This window comes from Rosa rugosa, chromosome 2 (genome assembly GCF_958449725.1).
Source record: "Rosa rugosa chromosome 2, drRosRugo1.1, whole genome shotgun sequence".
Lineage (NCBI taxonomy): Eukaryota > Viridiplantae > Streptophyta > Magnoliopsida > Rosales > Rosaceae > Rosa > Rosa rugosa.
In genome coordinates this window covers 34,703,077-34,724,050 of record NC_084821.1, presented here as the reverse complement: position 1 = coordinate 34,724,050, position 20,974 = coordinate 34,703,077, and the positions used below count along the sequence as shown (strand labels likewise).

The following is a 20,974-nucleotide window of genomic DNA, read 5'->3' as shown; positions in this document are numbered from 1 at the left end:
TCAAATCACAGGACATTTAAGTCACTGGACATGTGTTTGTACCCACATTTGCATGTCCACTCAGACATAGCCAATGTACATAACTACATATAGTTATTGAATGATTTCGAATTACAATGAGCCGCTCAACAAGTAATTGGGGGCCGATAGCCAGAAATGTTGGCCAATGAATAATTGGACAGTTCAATTGGTCCAAGACGAGTCAGACAAAGCTAGGCCTTTGGTTATCAGCCGGCCCATAGTCATCAATAGTCAGAGGGGCCGATAAGCGATAAAGATGAAATTTGATCAAGTTAGTATTTCAATCGAATTGAAGTTCGCCAGCCGATAAGGAGAGTTCAATCCAAGATAGTCTACTTCAAGATTAATTACAGCTGTTGATGACGACCATCAGAGCCGATCAAGATAGAACCCAGCGTCAAGTCAGCCGACGATAAGTATTGGAGCCAAATCAAGATAGAGTCATTGAGCCAAGAGGAGGCCGAATTCTACTCAACTTCAAAGCGCCAAGAGATCAGTTCAAGTCACAGAGCAGCCAATATAAATAGAAGCATCGACAGAAGACATGACACACACAACTCCATAAACTCAAGCCATCAAGCTTTTCTCTTTCGTTTTACCTTTTGCTTAGGTAGAATTTCCGTATGTTCATTAGTTAGTTTGCTCTGCTAGTTACAATTTCAGTTACTTTACTTTCCTTGTAGCCTAGTATCGATTTTGAATTGTTTTCTTTGTTTTCTTCCAAACAATAATTAATAATTTTCAGCCATTCCAGATTTCAGTTTCGTCATTATTGTCTTTGTTATTTGCTTTATGCTTTATTTGTTTGATCATGTTATTTACTGTTCGTAGTCGCATAGTAGCTATCAATATTGAAGATTTCATTAGTTACGAGTTCACTTTTACTGTTACTTGTTATTACTTGGATCCAATTGACTTAAGCCATGCATGTGACCAGACAATTCGTATTCACTCATACTCTCATAACCACACCCAATTCACCCGACCTTCAGCCATCAAGTCCTTGATCCAAAGGTAGCGATCTATCGGCCGAGAATAAGTTCCTTCCTCGGCCAACAATTGCTTGATAAGTCAGAACACGCGCACTTCATCTACTACATCTACAATTGCACACTTGGCCTTTTGACCGTGTGCTGGCACGCCCCGCAATATATTCATCGAGAAGGACATTTGTTCCTTGATCTCTCGGCTATCTAGGCCGAGGTGATTTTCAGAGGCAACAACATGTCAATGTCAATGAACATGTAACTGACCATGTCAATAGCTATGAAACTGACCATGTCACTTACATTACAAAAAATAGAACATGGCAAGAAATAGAGAAACAAGAAAAATACAAAACTAGAAATAATGAAAGGGATTCAACCTTGATTGGCGTCCTTTGCCGATGCAGCAATGATCTGCCCCTTGTACTTGTTGGTAATGAATGTAGCATCAATGAAAAGAATAGGTCTACAAGATTGAAAACCCTTCATCCATGCACCATAGGTCACAAACATACGCTGAAACCTGTGTGTTTCTCGATGAAACTCAATCACTATCCTAGAGTCGGGGTTTGACTTCATAACACACTCACTGAACCAAAATAGTTGAGCATAAGAATCAGCTTCATCACCATGTAGGGCTGTTTTTGCCAACTCTGTACCATACCAAACTGTGCGATAAGCAACATCCAAACCATAATGACTCTTGATCTCATCAACTATATCAATTGCCTTTTTGTTTGGATTGACACGAATCTTATCAAGAACAATAGACTTGACAACCTTGGATCCCATCATCTTACTCTTCTGCAAACGAATCACACCATGACATGTGCGAACATTAACCAACCTTTTAATCATAAAGAAACCATTAGCCCTGCATAAATGAGCCTTCACAAGCCAATTGCAGCCCTGAGAATGTTTCTTAGAACACTGAGCAATAACACGAACCTTGTCATTTCTAACAAACTCATATGAAAAGCCAATTTCTATGGCATACTTACGCAGCTTATCCCTAAACTCAACAACCCCACCCTCAAACTTTTGGCCTTCAGAATGAATATAACTCTCCCAACCTTTTGTCATATAACTCTTCGGTGCCTCTGCCCTATAACACCCCAAATAATCATTCTCCTCAAGCATGGTATTAGAATCCTCACACACTGTATTACTCACCACACTTTCACTACTCGAAGGCAAAGCAATCACAAACACTTCAACAAAATCAGAATTGTAATGAACCAAATTCCTAAAAATCATTCTCATATCAACTTCATTCTCTAGGAAGCATGAAGTAGAATCCGGAGGAATAATGTACCTCAACATAAACTTACCTTGAATCAAATCAGGAAAACGAGAGCGTATAGAATTACATAGGTCAAGAAACGACCAATTCTGCAACATTGGAACTGTCACTACTTCACCAGAATAAATAAACTTGACAACATAGCTAGTATCCATAACAATTGCACAAAAATAAAACAAATCACTAGCCATGTCACTACTAAGGAAATCAACAGAATCAACAAAAACAAGTCACTGCCAAAGTAACTATTAATGCTTGAACAGAAGAACAATATTAAACGTGTTACTAGCAAAGTCACTTATAATTCCTGAACAAAAGAACAATATTATAAATGTAACTGGCCATGTCACTACTAAGGAATCAACAGAATAACACAAACAGATCACTGCCAAAGTCACTGTTAATGCCTGAACAGAAGAACAACATCATACTCGCAAAATCAATGATAATTCCTGAACAAAACAGCAGTATTAAAAATGTAACTGGCCATGTCACTGATAAATAATCAAAGTATAGAACACATATAGTACCGCAATAGCACAAAACATCATGAACATAGAAGTTAACACAAACAACAACAATACACTGCAAAATCCAAAATGAACAAATTCACAGAGAGAAGGCTAACCGATCAAATCAGAGAAAACCAGAGAGAGGAAGAAAGAGAGAGACTGTAACTAAGGACTGAGTCGACGAAGAAGAAGAAGACAGTAACATGATCAAGACGAAGAGCGATGAAACCAGAGATCGAGAAAAAGAGAAGAGCTGCGGAAGCTCCAAAACCACTCAAAAGTGAGATTTCAGATCGTCGCTGAGGCACAAAGCAAATCGGAAGCTGTCGGCGGAGAAGAAAGAAACTCGGAAAGAGATCTCCGATCAAATCGAATCAAAAGAGAGAGAAAATTTGAGCTCGCAGATTTTGAAATGGAAGGTTATAATAGTTTATTACCTTAGGGACAGAATCGAAATCAAAAAAATTAAAAACTGACCTTTTTTTTAACATCACCTGATTAATCATAAGTACTAAATTAATATTAGTAACAATTCACAATGAACCTTTTTATCAAGTGGGAAACTATGTGACATTTTTATCATTTCACTCTCTAAAGTGACATTTTCCATCATTTCCCTAAATTTTTTTTATTGAAAATACAGATTTGATTGTTCAAGGGTGGTTTGGTAAAATTAGGGAGGTGCACTTAGTTTTTTAAGTATTCAAAAAAGTGAATGGAAGGTTTAACAAGTAAGAGAAGTTTAAATATCAAATTTGGATGTTGAACTAGAATCATCCATAAGATAATTTTTAATCAATATTTTTTTCAATAACAAAAAAAATATGTATATTTAATGTAACCCCTAATTTGCCCCTTATTTATCCCTTTCTAAATATACATACAAATGGGATTTTTATTTGCTGCTCCTCTGTCGATGATAAAAGACGCGACATGAACTGCTGAGTTTTGTGGAGCAAACAGAAGTGAAACTCTAATGGCGAGAGCAGAAGAAGAAGACAACTGGAGTGAGGCGGTGGAAGATCTTGTAACAGCAGGAGACACCGACGCAGCCATAGCTCTTTTGGAATCGGTAATCTCCAATCTCGAAAACAAAGACTCTCCTGAGTTGGCCTCTGCTCTCTGCGACTTGGCCAAGCTCTACTCCTCCAAGGGCTTCTCTCTCAAAGCTGACGACCTTCAGTCTCGCGCCTCCCTCATCAAGCTTCGTCACTCTTCCTCTTCTGGGTACTCGCTCTTTTTTCTTTGATTTCGTGTTTAGTTGCCAATAATTGCAGGAAAAGAAAAAGTCCGGACTTAAATTATGATTTGATTTCAGTGTTGCTACAGAGGAGCAGAGCTCGATGCCTGGAAAGCATTCAATAGATGGTACTGTTTCTTTTCCATTTTGTCCTCTGTTTAGTTAACCAAAAAAGCTGATCATATTGCATTATCAGAACTCATTTACATTTACTCGAATTGCGATCGCATCGGAATACTTAATGAGCTTTTGTTCTATTTGTCAAGGACATGTTGAAAACTCAACGAAATCGCAGGGTTCTTCTTCTTGCAATGGGTCTTCGGATGATGGTACCTCTCTGTTTCTTTTGTGTTTTACTTTGTATGAGGGTCAATTGTAGTATTTTGTGGCGAATAACTAGTGTCTGATCGTTCTGCCTTTGTGGGAGAGGCAAATTGGAATTGTTTAATCAATTGGCATAAATTTGAATTGTTGGAGCTTTACTTAGGAATTGCATTCAATCTAGTTGTTAAGCTTTTAGGGTTTGTTTCAAACCATCTGTTAATGGATGGGTAAAACATGGGTGTCGTAAAGCACCTTAAAAGAAAAAGGTGAACCCAATTGTGCTTAGTTGGTCTGAGGAGTACTATCTTGAAGACAAGGTAAACATAGGTGCTGGTTATATTCACTTTGAGAACAAAAAGTAGAGAAATCAGTATATAGATACTGAGAATTATACAAGGGGAAAAATTGTTAATCAAATATAATACCATTGCTTTATCAAATAACTAATCCCACCCTTCTATGAGATTCCCTTCGGCATTCCGCAAGACTTTATTGCAACTGCCATTGTTAGTGCCATGGTGGTCTTTTGGGTACTTTTATGCTCTCTTATATCCAGTAAGGTTTTGGTTTCTCCTATTTTCAAGTAATTATAGCACAATTATGATCAATTTGTTATTTTGCAACTACAGATTGGGAAGCTATTGCAGACTGCACACCTGATGAATTACTCTCCTCACAATCTTTGCCCGGAGTATCAAAACTTTCTTTGGAAGATACCAAAGTTCAAACCCCTAAGCGGCGTGGAAGAGGAACATTTGCATACAAGAAACGTGAACTGTACAGTGATCAAATATCTAGTAAGATTGTAGTTGATAATGATAGCTTGGAGGAAGAAAATGAGGGCCATAATTTAGAGGGCAGTGAAGAAACAAGAAACTGTAAGTTAATCTTTCCACTTTTCAAGTCACCGCATTGTAAGTTTGCAGGGTCATAATTTTTTTCACTTCACGTATTAAAACTTACTAGTGAAGCAAAAAAGAATAATTAATGCCATATAGTAATCTTCATGTTGATTGCACACAGAACTTATTTAAGCTAGTTTATCATATGATAGAATCGAGCTGTTTTTTAATTCTGAGCTGTATTGAAGAGCATCTAGATGTTTTAGGTCATTAGGTGTATAAATTTTATCTCACATAGTATGCAGAAACTAAAGATTGTTCTTCTGACTTCAGCAAAATATGGCACACGTCACATTCTTGTTTTAGCTGACTTTCCACCAAGTACTAAGACAATAGAGTTGGAGAATCTTTTTGAGGACTTCAGAGATCATGGAGTTGTTATTCGCTGGGTTAATGATACGGTTGCCCTTGCCATTTTCAGAACACCAGCGATTGGTAAGTGCAATTATTTAGTTTTTGAAGTTATTACTTTTGGCTTTTGTGAGAATACATATAGGGTTAAATAACTTTTGGTCTCATGTGTTTTAGTTAAATTTCTATTTGGTCCCTGTGCAACCAATTTAGCATTTTAGTCAGTGCTTCCAAGTTCCAACTGTTTTCAATCTTGGTCAGTAGTGCCAAATTCCGTAAAATTGCCATTACAAATTACATACGAGTGGCCTTGTGCACAGTTCCTTTCGTCTTTTTTCCTTAGCCGAATGACTGGCCTGATTTGAGTCATGGCATACAGGTGTTTCATGTGCTTTTTAACTGCAAGTTGATGAATTTGGCATTGGTGCCCAAGACTTTTTTTTTTTTTTTTTTGGTCATTGGTGCCCAAGACTAGAACATTCAGAAACACCATGACCAAAAAGCTGAATGTGTAGCACAGGGATCAATATTTAATTTGATCAAAATATAAACCAGATGGAAGAAAAGGATAGATGACAGTGATGTAGGAGAAGTCAGGAGAACTTGCCTGTTTATATTTGTGTGGGGGGTTGGTTTGCTTTGAATGAAAGTAGTTGTGAGTAGGTTGTTGCAATTTCTACATGTTGGTAGGGCTTGTTGGAATTTCTACATGTTGGGAGAATTTGTTGGAATTTCTACATGTTTCTACCGATGGGAGGATAACTTCTCAAATGTTAGGCAGGGAGCTTAGCCCTTATTCGAGTCACATCAGATCATTGCCCGGGTTTATTGGATTGGGGCACCCTCCTTTTAAAGAAATGAAAATCTGAAATGTTGGAATTTCTTATTTTCTATGGATGGGAGGATATTCAAATGTAAGGCAGTGAGCTTAGCCCTTACTAGAGTCACATCAGATCATTGCTTCATTGCCTGGTTTTACTGGATGTTTGTCCATATGTGATTGGAGTACCCTGCTTTAAAGAAAACTTCCAGGTAGTGGTGGGCTGAACAAGTTTTCATAGCTGGTAATTGATGAGGAAATAAGGAGTTTGATAGAAAAATTTAAAAGATTGGGGCAGGGAAACAATTAGTGATGTTTAGAGGGAGAAGAACCAGGTGGAAGCTATACTTAAAAGAGTCGGACGGAAGATATGGAAAGAGGTTTGACTGCTGATACGAGGAGGTGCATAAAATTTTGGGGCCATTGGACGACCTGAGCTTTGGAGAAGTTTCTTTTCTTTCTTTTTTTTTTTTGACGCAAAGACTTCAATCAGGTTTGGCTAGAAAAAAGGTGGTGGCAATACAAGGTTTCATTGTAGAATATTCAATGGCAGAAGAAAGAGGAACTTCATAGAAGGACTAGAAGTGGGCAGTGGCTGGGGTGAATTGGGAGACCCAAGAGGGAGGATTTTTATTTTTTATTTATTTATTTTTTTCTCTTTCTTTCTTTGTTTCCCATATTCTTTCCTCGTCAAGCCAAAGTTCTTTGGGTTTGGAGTGTGTTGGCTGGATTTGAGTGCTCTGAAAGGAAAGACATAGAAGAAATTTTGTAAGACTACAAAGGTGGGGGTGGAGGAACTTTGGCTCCTGAAGTCTTTTGTCGCGCCGTTTGGGTTATTACGAAAAGCAGGGTTCTTGCTAATGGACCCAGATTCTCACGAGCTTATGGCCCTTTACGTCTTTATTTCACTGTTTGGGTCAAGTGGTCTTTAAAATGGACGAACTTTGTGGAACAATAGATGTCCCCATTCCATTTCTAATATGGGTCAGATGGTCTTTAGACCGCACAAAGATCTGGAAACTACATGTTTTTCTGTTTTTAGTTTGTTGGCATTTTTGTCGGAGTTTCTTTTTTTATGCTTTTTTATCCGTTTGGCAGTTGGACTACCTTGAAGCATTATTTGTAAGCTTATTCAAGCATTATTGTGATTTGTTGTCTGCTTGAGTTTTGCTTTACAATTATTTGAATTACCTGGTGAATTTTGCAGCACTTGAGGCTCGTAGTCATATTCAATGTTCTATGACAGTTCGAGTGCTTGATGAGGATGATACCCTTCTGAGTTCAATTTCACCAAAAGGTAACATAGCAAAGTAACTTTTTAAGTTTTACCCTTTGTCCACGTTCTCTTGCACATACACCTTACACAGGACTTTTACCCAGGATCCACAAGTGGTTTTCCTAGTAAATGAATTTTAAATCTGAGAAGTTTAAATAGGGTCTTCAAGGGAACTTATTCATCTCTGTGAATAGCTGTTGATTTTTTGTGTATTTAGCTAAAGTATATGTTCCCTACAAGTATTAATGAAAGGCCCAAACTTTTGATTTTGTTGTCCTACTGATCACTTTCTTTTGACAGTCATTTGGAAATAAAACTTCAGGAAATTGATAGTATAAAATCAGCATAAGCAAGTAAATTTTATTTCCTGCTGTATATTCTTTGTAAAGTCAGAAGTTAGGTGGATTCATCACTGAATTATCTCCTCCAGTTTAGGGTTTCGTCAAATTTTAATGCAAGTCATTGGTGAATCTGTACACAGTCTGTGGATAGAGATATCAATCAAATAGGTGATTAGCAACTTGCATTATTCGAAACTCAGTTGAAGAGATAACAGAAAAATGTAGCGTTGCTGGAAATGTCAGAAGAATGTGAACATTTATTAAGGAACACATGGTAGGTTTTTATGATAAATTAAAGAAATAGAATCTTGAACCTCCTCCACAAATGATTTAGATTCTCTCCAAGTGCTTCAAATTCATAATTGGCTTCAGACCAAAGTTTCCCATAGCGGGAAAGTAGACACAAAATAATTTTCTAAGAAATTTGTATTCTTCATTTGATTACTTGCCTTTGGGCTCTAGGGCATCATACCTAACAAGATAGTCATAGATTAGAATTTCTAATTCCTAATATTCTCTAAAAAAGAAAAAATTCTAATTCCTAATAAATTTCTGGTGAATACTTGCGTTATTCTTTAAAGGAGGAAACCAAGCTGCTGTTGGATCCCTTCACCAGAGCATTTTGTGCAAGTTTCAGGGGACTTCTGATCAGATTTTGTCTTATTTTTATGGCAAAAGCTATTTAGGGAGGCAGGGGTGATTTAGGCAATCTCAGAATGGAAGTTTGATTTGTCAAGTCAAAAGCCTCGTGCTTTTGGCAAAGGAAAAAGGCCAAAGGCCTATGGGGTTGCGGTTTGTTTGCTCTGATTTGTATGGTATGGATAAAAAGAAATTAAAGGATCTTTGAAGTCTATAGTGGTGCAGAGTTGGAAGAACTTTGGGATAGAGTTGGATTCTGGGCTTCTCTATGGGCATCTGTTTCTGGGGAGTTTAAGGATTACTCTTTCCTTTAATTTGCTAGATTGCAGAGCAATTGTAGTCTAGGGTTCTCTGTCTAGGCTGGCTTGCTGGCTGTTGAGTTTGTCTGTTCCTCTAAGTATGTTTGCTAGCTGAGGACTCCTTGTCCACCTAGCCTGTTTCTTTCCAAAAAAGAGAGAACAATTTCCTGATGCATGTATATGTGAATAATGTGTTATGCATGTACCGGACCCCTTCTAAAGAGGACATCCTCTTTTTAATGACCAGAATATCTATCTTCGAGGTCCTCATCCAAGGATCATTCCTGCAAAAAGTCAGCTAAATTGAACATTAGTTAGCCTTTTGATTACCAACATCACCATTTCAGTTTTATACAACATTGTTTTTGTCTGCAAACTCTGCGTACATTAGACGACCAAACAGTGACTGATTTCACTGATTTGGAGGTAAGATCTGTGAAGATATCCCAAAATATTGGATATACAAGTGTAGTCTATTAGGTAACCATAAGGCCTATTTGTATAGTAGGCAATTCATGCCCAATTACCAAATAAAGCCAACAAGAAAGTTATAAGAATATTAGGAAAACAGACATCCCAACTAAATCAAGCAAGCTCGCATGAAGTGAAATATTAAATATCTCTATATAATATCAGGAAAACCCATATAATATCAGGAAAACCCCTTGGTACTGCCATTAGAGCTTCACTTATACTCTTGAATTTCAAGATGAGGTCTGCATAGGTTAGCGGTTAAGTATGGACTATGGAGGAGCATGAATAATGGCGGCTTCAGAGCATATTTACAGTAGAAAACAATGATTAAAGAGAAAGAAAAGAATATTAGTTAATTCAAGCTAGTAAGAAATTCTCTAACATCCTTTTTCTGATACTGTTACTTTAACCAAGGAAATATTACTACTTCAATCTGAGGTGGAGGAAGGAGAAAGGAGAAAGGAGAAAGAATTAATTGGGTAATGAGAAAAGAGTTAACTTATTAATTAGATAGATATCCTTGAGACTACTTGCAACTTAGGGTTCACCCATGTTTAAAATTGAAAGACCTTCAGTTGGCAGTATATTTATATTCTGTTGTGAAGATCTCAAGGATAAGGGAAAACTATATCTCTGTGTTTGATGGCTATCTAAATTGAAGTAGGATCCTCTGCTTTTGCTTTTCGTGTTGATATAATTGTGTTTAAAATGATGTTCTTTTGGGGCTTAGATTTTATAATAATACATGGTTGATATTGGAATGATAGTTGAATGAATACCTGAAATGACCTGGTTTTGGATACACAACCAAATAAAAGAACATCAGCAATGTACCTGAGCTTGTACATGTAATATTTATTTGGTCTGATTGTCCATATACTGTTGATATTCATGCATTGTATAATTCATTTTAGATCTGGAGCCTCCTCGGCAAAGGCCACAAACATCAGCAAGAACTGCCCAGAGGCTCATTGCACATGGAATGGGATTGAAATTACCTTCAACTGCCTTCGGGTCCAGAGACTTGAAGAAACAGGAAAATGATCGAAGGAGCCGCATAGTCACGCGACAAAAATTGAAAGATGATGCTTGGGGTGGGGACGAATAGTGACATTTTTTTTTTGCTAATATTATAATCCCTTACTTCATTTTCTTTTTATGGACCTTGCCCTTTGTATGCAATTTCTGAGCGTAAAGTCCTTCATTCAACTCTGAATCAGCAGTTGTTTTCTGTGCATTTAGCTAAATATACCTTACTACAAGTATTAATGAAATCCTAAAACTTCCTTGTTTTTGTTGTCCTACTAATCACTTTCTGTCTACAGTACCATTTGAAAAGAAAAAAAATTAAAATTAATGTGTGAAACTTTTGAATTTCCTACATTTCTTTCACCATAAACGTTTTTTTTTTTTTTTTTTCTGACAAAAATAACAAACAAAACTAAACAACAAAACATTTACAAACATCTCCTCCCAACTGATCTAAATGGAACGCTGAGGACACGGAAAGGGGTAAACAGAAAAATCATATCAGATTATTCTAGGCATTCTGTGCTAAAGAAGCCAAACAATCTGCTACAAAGTTTGCTTATTGAATCGAACTGCTGTGCAAGCTACCTGATTCATTTACCAGCATCTTGATCCTCCATGGTATTTGACATCTTCCTTGAACACAGTCCATAAGAAGTTTTGAATCTCCTTCCACATTAATATTTGAGTACTGATGTCAATAAATGGTAACCATTCAATAAAATGTTTTGTAAGTTATACTAATCATCAACCTTTAAATTTTGTTAACACTATCATCAATATCTTATATTTTTGTTTCTAACTTAATCTGCACTGGAATTCAGCATGATCAATCTATTTTACGGGATCTAATCAAGATACTGGTTCGGTTGATTTGTTTTTTTTTGTTTTAGGAAGGGCTAAAACGACTGCCCTCATGCCTTAACCATTAATGAAACAACAAAATACAATATTGTTCGGTACTTTATCAATTATGTAAGTTCATTTTTCCTTGTGCAGGTGTATAAAGTGGCACAATTTGTTATTGATTTTACTTTGATCAAAGAAAGAACTTGATCAGCTGCAATTAACTATTATGCATCATATATCTAGTTATGGGAGCCCTTCTAATGAGGACTAGTTGAAGACTTTCTAGTTAACAGTTTAGAAGACCCACTTTACGATTACATTACGGCAAATCAACCGTTGAATGTTTATGTATGCAGGAAAATATCACTACTGAAAATTTTCTTCCAAATCACTAATCGTTAAGATATCGAACTAGATCAAATCAATGGACGATCAAACTTGTCAAACATGAACCGCTCATGTTCATAACTGATAAATCACGATTATGAATGTCTCAACAATTTTCAATTTGGTTGAAAAATTGCATAAATGATCTACACATAAATATCTAAATATCTAATGGTTGACTTGGGAAAATGTGATCGAAAAGTGGGATTAACACATAAGTCCTTAACTAGTTCTCATTTTAGTGGTTCTTATTAGAATGACTCCCCTATAACTATAGCTATAGTAGATTAGATAACGTATCTTTCATCTCTCATTTTACCTATGCTATTGTTATTATTGAAGTCAGATCATGTAACATACTACTATATGCTACATTGTTATAACCAAAGAACTGTAGATACTGCTCCAACCAAAAACCCAAGTTAGAAAGCAATAGGGAACTCAATCACTTACATGATTTAGAATTACCAATCTTTATCTCCTAACTAAGGTCAGAAACTAGGATTTATGCTTGTATGATATGCTTATTTTCAGGATTTTCATGCGCTAAAATGCTATAGTGTGCGCGCACGTGTGTGTGTATTATACGTTAAAATAGACTATATTTATCTTTTTCCATTAGTGTGTAGAGAACGATATATTCCATGTCGGAGTAAAATGACTGTCCATGGAATCTGGTTGGTAATAATTGACTTCGTAGTTAGACTTATTGCCTGAATTGCAATATTATGCAAATTGGAAAGATCTCATTGCTTTTTGGTACAAAAATGTAAAAAGTTGCACACGTTTCTTCATGCAAAGCTATCTGTATGCAAACACTTGCTATATGAAGTATGGGATGGGATCTGATACTGCTCCCCAGGCATTTTGATGCCGAAATCTGGATCCTAATAAATGTACCTCTATAGGCTTGTCTTAGCTGCTTGTTGTCAGAATTAATGGCCATCATATTTCCTAGAATGTAGCTGCTTCTACTGTTTTATAAATGTTTTCATTTGGAAAAGACAAATATTTGAGGGCCTAGAGGCTTGATAGCTGTTGACCAAGTTGAGAAAAACCATTACAGGAGATCCATCAAAAGCAAGTGTTACCCCTAGTGGAAGCTGGAAACTCTGGCCTTTCCGTTTCAGGAGAACAATTCCCAGAAGGCTATGCAACCAAATCTGAATGATAGTGGAAGTCCTGAAGTTGAGAATGCTTCAGAGAGAGCGCGGTTGGTGTGGATAGTAGTAACATTGCTTACACTGAAGGGGATGAAGAAAACAGAAAGGGCAACCTCTCCAACATCTGAGCAGCTGGCATCCTTAAATCTAAATGAAGGAGAAATCACTACTACAAAAATCGAATCAAACAACACCTTTCACACGACGCATCATACTTTTCCGTCGTCTGATTAATTTTTATTTTTTCGGATGTCGTTTTTATAAAATATGTCGTCTGATATGGGCTTATGAATTAGTTCAGAAGGCGTTTAAGGACAAAACCGTTGAGCGGCAAGTTTCCCACCATGTAAGTGGTGCCAAACCCCATCTCAAACCCCAAATTTTTCCCCCAACATCTATTGATCATACATGAAAAATAATAAAATTGTGGTCTAATCAATATGTTTGACAGAAAGGAGGGAGATTTCCCACCACCATTTTTCTCCAACTTCCCAAAGAGGGAAGTCAAATTGATCTCCTAAATTTCAAATGGCCGCATACATACCACATTTTTATAAAATTCTGTTGTGTGAGTCGTTGTCCAAATTGAGAGGGCTTGTCCAAATTAATGTAGGCCGGGCATGAAACACTTTTAGAAAAAAAAAATAACGAAGAACTCAAACCTCCTCACTCTCCCAACAGCGTCTCCCCAAAACCAAAACCTACACTTGAAGTCCATCGGATCCAAGACCTTTGTTCTACACTGACACCAAATTCATCGGATCCAAAACCTACACCTAGACCTTGATTTCCTGAATTTTGGGAATTTTGATTTCTGATGCGATTATTTGTTTGTTGCAGTAAGAAGACCAAGAGGGAGGTCATCGGGCTCAAAGTGGAGGGTCCGAAGATCAGAATCAGAGCTCTGGTTGACGGCGGAGGAGAAATCTGATTTGGTCGAGAGCAGCGGAGGCGCTCATGTGAATACTGAAAAGAAAGACAAAGGTTGGTAGTGAATCGAATCCATTCGAAGCAAAAGGGATAGTGTGATTGATACCGAAATAGAGATGAGCCAACTTTCATCTCTTAGTTTCCGGCCTTATTATGGCTCTCTCAGTTTCTCAGTTAATCGGACTCCCTCTTTTTGTCGCTTCAACCTCCCCTTCCGATGCCCCACTACTAGGTATTAATAATCTCTCGTATCTCTCTCTCTCTCTCTCTCTCTCTCTCTCTCTCTTCTGGGTTCTCATTTCTTACTTGTCTACTTTCATTTGCTTCATTGTTTTTGTCAAATCATGAACTGTAACTGATGGTCTGTAACTGTTATATCTCTGTGAGTACTTGAAACAAATACTCCATGAATTTCTGTGTATTGCATTTGTTCTTGCTTTCATGTGTGTTTTTGATTCAGTAGATTATTTACAATCCTTTGTTTTGTAGCTACTTTACTGTATTTGGTAAAAGTCCTCTATATTTCTGATTCTCTTGGTTGGAATTTGAGTTTACAGTGGATTGCGAGGCAACTCTTTGACTGGAGCACTGTCCCCTGATATGTGTCAATTAACTGGTCTGTGGTACTTGTAAGTATTTTCCTTCTGTATTTCAACCAGTTTTGGTTTCTTTGTGTTCTTTTTGTGTTTATGTTGGTATTGAAGTTTTCTTTTATTCTCAGTGATGTTAGAGGCAATAACCTGACTGGCCCCGCGTCTCGTATCAGATCACCAAAATCAATCTTTACAAGGTTTGTTTATTGCTGGGTTTTGAGAAATGATAGGGATTTGAGATTGGTTTGAATCTTCTGGTTTTGAATTTGATTGCTTGTGTGTAATGTGGGAGTGGATTTTGTTTTGCATTTTCTTGATTGTTTAAGGGTTTAGGGTTTATGCTGGTTTTTCAATTTTGACAGGATGGTAGGCATGGAAAGGCTTGGGGTGTCGTTCGTAAGGAAGGTGGGTTTTACATTTCATGGAATTGACCTTTTTCTGTGCTCGATTTTAGTTCTATTTGCATCAGTAGTAGTTAGCTTTGTTCCATTTGTCATTTATCCTCGTTCTTCTTATATTGTTGACTACTTCATTAGGTTATTAGTATTTCTTCTGGGCTTATCATTCATGCTTTGGTCTTTGATATTTGTACCAGGTTTCAGGTGAAAAAGAAGCAGTTTTTTTTTCGTAATTTCATTACTATTGTAATGTTCGGTGCTATTGGTACATTAGTGTCCTGCACCATCATAGCATTTGGTACGTCTCACAACTCTCTAGCTAGATAAGGTTTCCATGATGTGAAGTACGTATAGCATTAGTGATTTATGAGTCAAAATTGTTCTAGTGTGATACAAACATTTGAATAGTTAGCTTACTGGTCTTTTCTTGGTAGTTAAGCATATACTAAATCTTCAGGTCAAAGAAGTAAGTTGTTGGGTATGTACATATCTGTTCATAATCTTAGAACTTTAGAGCTAAGGTGCTCTGATATTACTTGTTCTTGGGAAATTGGAATGATTTTTGTTTACAAAACGAGTTTGGTTACTGCTTTTGCTTTGTGACATGGCTCACATCAGTGGACTTGTTTGTGCTCTGGTGTGTTTTGGATCCTTTGTGTTCCAAAATTATAGTATTGTCAATTATTCAAGATTTGCTCAAGTATTGTCATTGGCAATGCATATTGGAGGCAGTGATCTTTTTGATAAAGTAGCTACTTTGCGTATCTTAGCTTCCACATTCATGTGATGAGTTAGCGCTTGTAGGAATTACGTCATTCCAAATGATGCATGCATTACGGCTATTTGTTGTTCCCTTGAATTTGGTGAAACATGGAGCACTTAAAGAAGCTTTAGATATAGTCCAGTTTGTTGTTTCCTTTCCTAAATGACGCATTTCCTTTCCTAAATGATGAGAACATGTATAAATTCAGTATTTCATTGACCACATATGTGAATAATTAAGTATATGTTGTTTCCTTTTTTCTAATCTCAGGTACATGATCCTAGCATTGACTGGTGAGAAAGGGTATAATTGAATTGCAGTGTTTCTGTTTTGGCATGTGTACCCCTCAGTGAACTATTGATCCATATGCAGTTGGAACTACAGAAAGAGAGCAAAAAGCTCCTACAGAAGCTTCTAAAGTTAGACTCCAATGAGGCCATGAGAGCAGCAAAGCTTGCAAAGCTAGACTTCTTAAGTAAATTTCTGGATGTATATTGCTAGGAGAGTAGTATTAGATGTACTCCTTTTGTAGATGAAAGATTACCTTTGCACAATCTATTTTGGTGCATGATATGGATTATAACAATTTCTTCTATATATTGATAAGCTACTGTTAATTTGATAATTTTTTATTTCAGTTTCAGCATATACAATGCATTGAATCATTCTATTAGGACAACAATAACCACAAAAAAATTGTCGTATGTGCACAATATTCACAATGACCCAAAAATAAAAACTGTCGTCTGAATTTAAAATAGATCATGGAAACTTTGAAAAACTATCGTCTGAATGAAAGTCACACAACGGGCATAAAATAAAGCGACCTCTGAATTGCAATCACACAACAGTTTCTAAAGTCGCCCGTCTTTTAAAGAATAGTCACGCAACAGCTAATGCTGTCGACAGGCTGCCGAGCCCTTTATACGACGGTTCCCTACAATCGACCTTCATCAGACGGCGCCTCGATATACGACGGTTTGCCTCCATATCAGACGACGGTTTTTAGCCGTTGTTTGATTCAATTTTTGTAGTAGTGATTCCTGATGGTGTAATTTGTTCCATAAGATTTTTCTTGCTTGCATATCTTTGCAATGTGGTTTTCTGATAAAATTTTTGCTTATTTTAATAATACCTATGTAGTATGATTATTTGCTGATAATTGTTGATTAATTGATCAGTCTGTGAGCTTTTAGAATGTTTGTTGGTAATATTTTAGTTGCACCATTCGTTTCGTTTGAATATCTTATATTTTCCTAGTTTTTTTTTTTTTTTTCAGGATATCAAATCGTTGTTCCCTTCTGATTGCAGCCCGTTCTTTGCTGGTTTTGGAAACAGAGATACTTATGAATTCAGCTACCTTAAGGTTGGAATCCCGTTGGGTAAAATCTTCATCATTAATCCTAAGGTAATTAAGACCTTCATGACAACTTAGCAGTTATATTGAAATCTGTAATGTATCTATGTCAAATTCTCCAACTTTTTTTTTTCTGATGATTTGGGTATGCAGGGTGAGATTGTTGTGAACCGTCGTGTTGACGCAAAGACATATTCCTCCCTTCATGCTCTCGTAAATGGCATGTTTCCCCCCACAACCTCCTCACACGAGCAGGTATTGGATCTAGGGCTGGGCATGGGACGGGACGGGACGAAATTGTGGTGATCCCGGTCCCGGACCCGGAAATAAAATTCAGGACGGGACGGGACGGGTCGGGCACTTTTTGAGAATTGATCCCGACCATCCCGAACCCGAACGGGACCGGGACATCCCGAAAAAAAAAAAAAAAAAAAAAAAAAAAAAATTCTCCTGCAATTTCTGCAATTTCCCTGTTTTGCATTTCTACATTTCCATTAAAGCAAGCTGCAACTCAAAGACCAAAGTATCAAAGCAAGCTGCAACTAAAGCTAATGCATTTCTACATTTCCATTAAAGCTAGCTGCAACTAAAGCTAAACAAGAAGAAAAACATGATATAATAAGCTAAACAAAATGGACCAAAGTACCAATTACCAAAGCAAGCTACAACTCAAAGAACTGAAAGAAGACCAAATCTGCATAATTTAATAATCCATTACAGTTCACAATCTGCCACTTCATTGAAAATGTGCACACAACTAAAAGGAATTGAACAAAGTTCAAACATCTATCACATTACTAGCTGCCCCAAGCTTTCCCTTGCCTTTTGCTCTTGGATTTGGAGCTGGACATACATTGGTTTTGCTAGATGCAGTGCTTTCATGCTCTAAAAAAAAAAAGAGTTAGTAAATGCCAATGCACTGGAAATACTGAAAACAGTCAAACACATGTAAAAACTACAACAGTTCATACCTTGCTCAACGTCTTCATAAACTGCCATGAATCATGATATCTCATTAATTGTTTCTTAGAACTAATATTGCAACTGCAATTAAATACATAACACCAACATAACACCTCCAATAATTTAGCTTCTAATAAAATTCCATTTCCAAAACACATCGATATATGGTATTCACAGTTCCACACCTCCTATTAATTAATATAAGAATCTCACTCAAAAGAAACACATTAGTACACCACACCTCCTATTAATTAATATAAGAATCTCACTCAAAAGAAACACATTAGTACACCACACCTCCTATTAATTAATATAAGAATCTCACTCAAAAGAAACACATTAGTACAGAATTAGTACAGAATCAAAAATGGATAAGTTTTCAGAATCAAAAATCTCTATGATCCATCAAAGTTAGCAACTTGTGTATGATTTTCTTGCTTTGATTGTCCATGAACTTTGTTGAAATATCCATACACAATATCATGACAATTGATTTCAGAAAAAAGTTTATGAATATGAGTAATCAAACAGAGAACGAAGCTATCCCTATATGAAGGTTTACAGATCGAGTTACCAGCATATATCAAAATTCATCACATCACAGTAATCATTCTCAAACTTTTGAAAAATAAATTCAGATATTACAAAGTTACTTTCAGATCATTACTAAGCAGAAACTGTAAGAACATTAGATCACTGGTAAATTATCATCCAAAACGGCAAAACAAGAGCAACCCAGAATAAATAAATACCCAGCAAAGCAGCAACTTACCAAGCGTCCAAGCAAGACTTCGACTGAAGGTTGAAGAATAGAACCCAGAAGGCCAGAATATGGAAGAGAGCAAAGGAGGAGAGGCTGGAGTGCAAAGGAGAGGCTGGAGAGCAATCGATCCCAGATATTCGATCGGTGAACTGAAATTGCTGACCAGGAACTTTGGGAAATTGCAATCGATTGGTGTCTCACTGTCTCATATCGCGTCCGCCACCACAGCTTCACTCTCAGACTCTCGGTGTCGGTGATGCTTATGAGCTGAATTGATAGAGGTGAATTGCAGATCACTCGGTCTTGTGCCTTGATGGAGGTGAATTGATCGGTGTCTCACTCGGTTATTGTTGATCGGTGTCTCACTGGCTTGTGGATTGTGAACGATAGAACGAGAGGTCGAGAGGAATGAACAAGAGGTCGAGAGTTATCTGCTAGGTCAAAGTGTCAAACTAAAAAACAAATAAACAAAATGAGTTTTAATACTTCGGGACGGGACGGGTCTTTGCGGGATTCCAGCGACCCAAACCGAAGCCCGTCCCGTTAAAACGGGACGGGCCCAAACAGTGAAAAATTAAGTTTTGAAACCGTCCCGTCCCGGCAATTTTCGGGACGGGTCCGGGTCGGATTCGGTTTTCCGGGTTCAAGTGCCCACCCCTAATTGGATCTGTAACAATTTTCTGTTTTAAATTTGTTGCTCTTTGGCCATGCTAACATATTTTAAAATATCCAAGTCAGGAGGAACCCCTCTGACCATGCTTTCCTTCTCCTGTTGGATTACAGGACGACTTTAATTCGTCGAATTTCTGGAAACTCCCACCACCTGATGTCAGCTGAGGTATAAAACAGGGAAAATTCTGTAATAGATTTATAAATGTGATGTTGTCAATTTTAATTTAGTACTCGCAAGTGCACGAATCAAGTGTAGAATAAATGTGCAAGCACAAGGTCATTTCCTCAAGGATTGATTGAAACAATCTTGTTATGACAAATGTGCTATACTTAAGTGAAACAAACTGATTTTTATGGTGTGATAGAGTTTTAAACAAAAAATTAAAGAAAGAAAAACTAAAATTAAAGACAAGAATGATCGAGCAATGAGATTCTTTAGAGTGTAAGAACAGATTATGAAGATGCTAAAGCATTGAATCCACCACCTAATACTTCTATCCGATTCTCTAGTTGATAACAATTGAATTCCCTAGATTTTATTCTATTTCATGCGTTGAACATAGGTAACTTGATATCGTGGATAGTTTACAGAAGTAGAAGCATTATGTCCGTATGGATTACTATTGTCTTGTTAATTAATGCGTTGGAATATAAGGTCTCATATGGAAAGAGTTTTTCTCGAAACTAGTTAAATTCTTTTCTTTTAGCCTTAGTCACTCGATCAACTTTGACCTGAACAGTTTTGGTTGGCTCAGAAACCCAATCTTGTGCCTCAGTTATGACTAGTAGCATGATACTGCATTGGTTTTCCTTTCATTTCCTTTGTCACAAATGGTATATGTGTCTCCATACCCATAAAATTTCATGAATTGGAAGTTCAGCTGGCATCTAAAGCATATAATTCAAAGTCTGCTGTATAAATTTGACTAAATATGTTGCTATAATAATTATATTTATAGTCTTTGTAGCCTCTAGTTATATTGTTGCTATATAATGTTCTAGCAATTGAAAAGTTTGGTAAGTCTTTTGATATCAGTTGCTCTACTGGACTTGAAAGAACATATAATTCACGGAATGGGGACTATGGTGGTAATGTATGCTATTTTTCCAGCAAATGACTGACTTTGTTTTTTTGGTTTCAATTTTTGTTTTTGCTTTTCTATTACATTGGAGACTATTGTGCTTTACAATTTTTTAATTTTTTCTATCTACATAATTTTTTTGTTCTTCTTTTTTCATATGTGGTGGCAAGGTATGAAAGACTTCCCAAGATGAGCAAAACCGCCTCAAAGCTCAAGTCTTTAACAACTCAAGTCCTCAATTTTCAAAAAGCAAGCTTCTATACTGCAACATTTGCAGACTGTGAAGAAGAACCACAAAACCCAAAGAGACCCAAGTAGATGGTACATTTTCATGCACCATAAATGTGCCATGTTTTGGAACAATATAAATGTGTATCAAGTACTTTTGATGTTCAAATTAGATGGGCATGCATTAGAATGCTTTTCTTATTTAAATGTTGGCTTGGATGATCGGGACATGCACCCCTTTTTCTTTTGAAGTTTAAAGTATTGGTTAGATTACTCATTTAATGGTTTGCAATGTTAATATTTGATGAA

The 20,974-nt window shown here is 36.8% G+C and overlaps 3 protein-coding genes and 1 long non-coding RNA gene across 12 annotated transcripts; 2 read left to right on the top strand and 2 right to left on the bottom strand.

Annotated features, from left to right (window-relative positions):
• Nucleotides 1-1,382: 1,382 nt before the first annotated feature.
• On the bottom strand, nucleotides 1,383-2,408 carry LOC133730671 (uncharacterized). Its single transcript, XM_062158221.1, has 3 exons — nucleotides 2,339-2,408; nucleotides 2,034-2,218; nucleotides 1,383-1,937 (listed from the first exon to the last, which is right to left on the bottom strand). Exons 1-3 carry the CDS (start codon nucleotides 2,406-2,408, stop codon nucleotides 1,383-1,385), a joined length of 810 nt encoding a protein of 269 aa, XP_062014205.1.
• A 1,303-nt stretch (nucleotides 2,409-3,711) lies between these two features.
• Nucleotides 3,712-10,780, top strand: LOC133732331 (uncharacterized). Of its 2 annotated transcripts, none has more exons than XM_062159859.1 (7): nucleotides 3,712-4,049; nucleotides 4,141-4,190; nucleotides 4,329-4,391; nucleotides 5,016-5,264; nucleotides 5,562-5,723; nucleotides 7,667-7,756; nucleotides 8,658-10,375. In XM_062159859.1, the coding sequence occupies exons 1-7, from the start codon at nucleotides 3,799-3,801 to the stop codon at nucleotides 8,774-8,776; spliced, it is 984 nt and encodes a 327-aa protein (XP_062015843.1). In that variant the 5' UTR covers nucleotides 3,712-3,798; the 3' UTR covers nucleotides 8,777-10,375. The 2 variants fall into 2 exon arrangements, with proteins under 2 accessions (XP_062015843.1, XP_062015842.1); XM_062159858.1 differs by lacking the exon at nucleotides 8,658-10,375 and adding an exon at nucleotides 10,403-10,780 and having other exon boundaries at nucleotides 3,714-4,049.
• Nucleotides 10,781-13,482: 2,702 nt separating this feature from the next.
• Nucleotides 13,483-16,223, top strand: LOC133734191 (uncharacterized). 8 transcript variants are annotated; one of them, XR_009858134.1, is made up of 7 exons: nucleotides 13,497-14,078; nucleotides 14,404-14,475; nucleotides 14,568-14,636; nucleotides 14,802-14,844; nucleotides 15,035-15,135; nucleotides 15,871-15,893; nucleotides 15,973-16,223. XR_009858134.1 is itself a non-coding variant. In XM_062161827.1 (6 exons), exons 1-6 carry the CDS (start codon nucleotides 13,963-13,965, stop codon nucleotides 16,016-16,018), a joined length of 369 nt encoding a protein of 122 aa, XP_062017811.1. In that variant the 5' UTR covers nucleotides 13,491-13,962; the 3' UTR covers nucleotides 16,019-16,223. The 8 variants fall into 8 exon arrangements, 4 of the variants coding, with proteins under 4 accessions (XP_062017812.1, XP_062017814.1, XP_062017813.1 ...); XR_009858135.1 differs by having other exon boundaries at nucleotides 15,035-15,137; nucleotides 15,874-15,893; XM_062161827.1 differs by lacking the exon at nucleotides 15,035-15,135 and having other exon boundaries at nucleotides 13,491-14,078.
• Nucleotides 16,224-17,635: 1,412 nt separating this feature from the next.
• LOC133733692 (uncharacterized) lies at nucleotides 17,636-19,337 on the bottom strand. Its single transcript, XR_009857841.1, has 2 exons — nucleotides 18,218-19,337; nucleotides 17,636-18,161 (listed from the first exon to the last, which is right to left on the bottom strand). It is a non-coding gene; the product is annotated as an uncharacterized LOC133733692 (long non-coding RNA).
• Nucleotides 19,338-20,974: the final 1,637 nt, after the last annotated feature.

Coding starts and splice junctions, on each gene's coding strand:
- LOC133730671 (XM_062158221.1), bottom strand. CDS start 2,408: ATGTTGCAGAATTGGTCGTTTCTTGACCTATGTAATTCTATACGCTCT. Junction 2,219..2,338: donor TTTTCCTGATTTGATTCAAG/GTAAGTTTATGT, acceptor ATTTTGTTGAAG/TGTTTGTGATTGCTTTGCCT. Junction 1,938..2,033: donor GCCAAAAGTTTGAGGGTGGG/GTTGTTGAGTTT, acceptor GTTATTGCTCAG/TGTTCTAAGAAACATTCTCA.
- LOC133732331 (XM_062159858.1), top strand. CDS start 3,799: ATGGCGAGAGCAGAAGAAGAAGACAACTGGAGTGAGGCGGTGGAAGAT. Junction 4,050..4,140: donor CGTCACTCTTCCTCTTCTGG/GTACTCGCTCTT, acceptor ATTTGATTTCAG/TGTTGCTACAGAGGAGCAGA. Junction 4,392..5,015: donor CAATGGGTCTTCGGATGATG/GTACCTCTCTGT, acceptor TTGCAACTACAG/ATTGGGAAGCTATTGCAGAC.
- LOC133734191 (XM_062161827.1), top strand. CDS start 13,963: ATGAGCCAACTTTCATCTCTTAGTTTCCGGCCTTATTATGGCTCTCTC. Junction 14,637..14,801: donor CCAAAATCAATCTTTACAAG/GTTTGTTTATTG, acceptor CAATTTTGACAG/GATGGTAGGCATGGAAAGGC. Junction 14,845..15,870: donor GGGTGTCGTTCGTAAGGAAG/GTGGGTTTTACA, acceptor TTCTAATCTCAG/GTACATGATCCTAGCATTGA.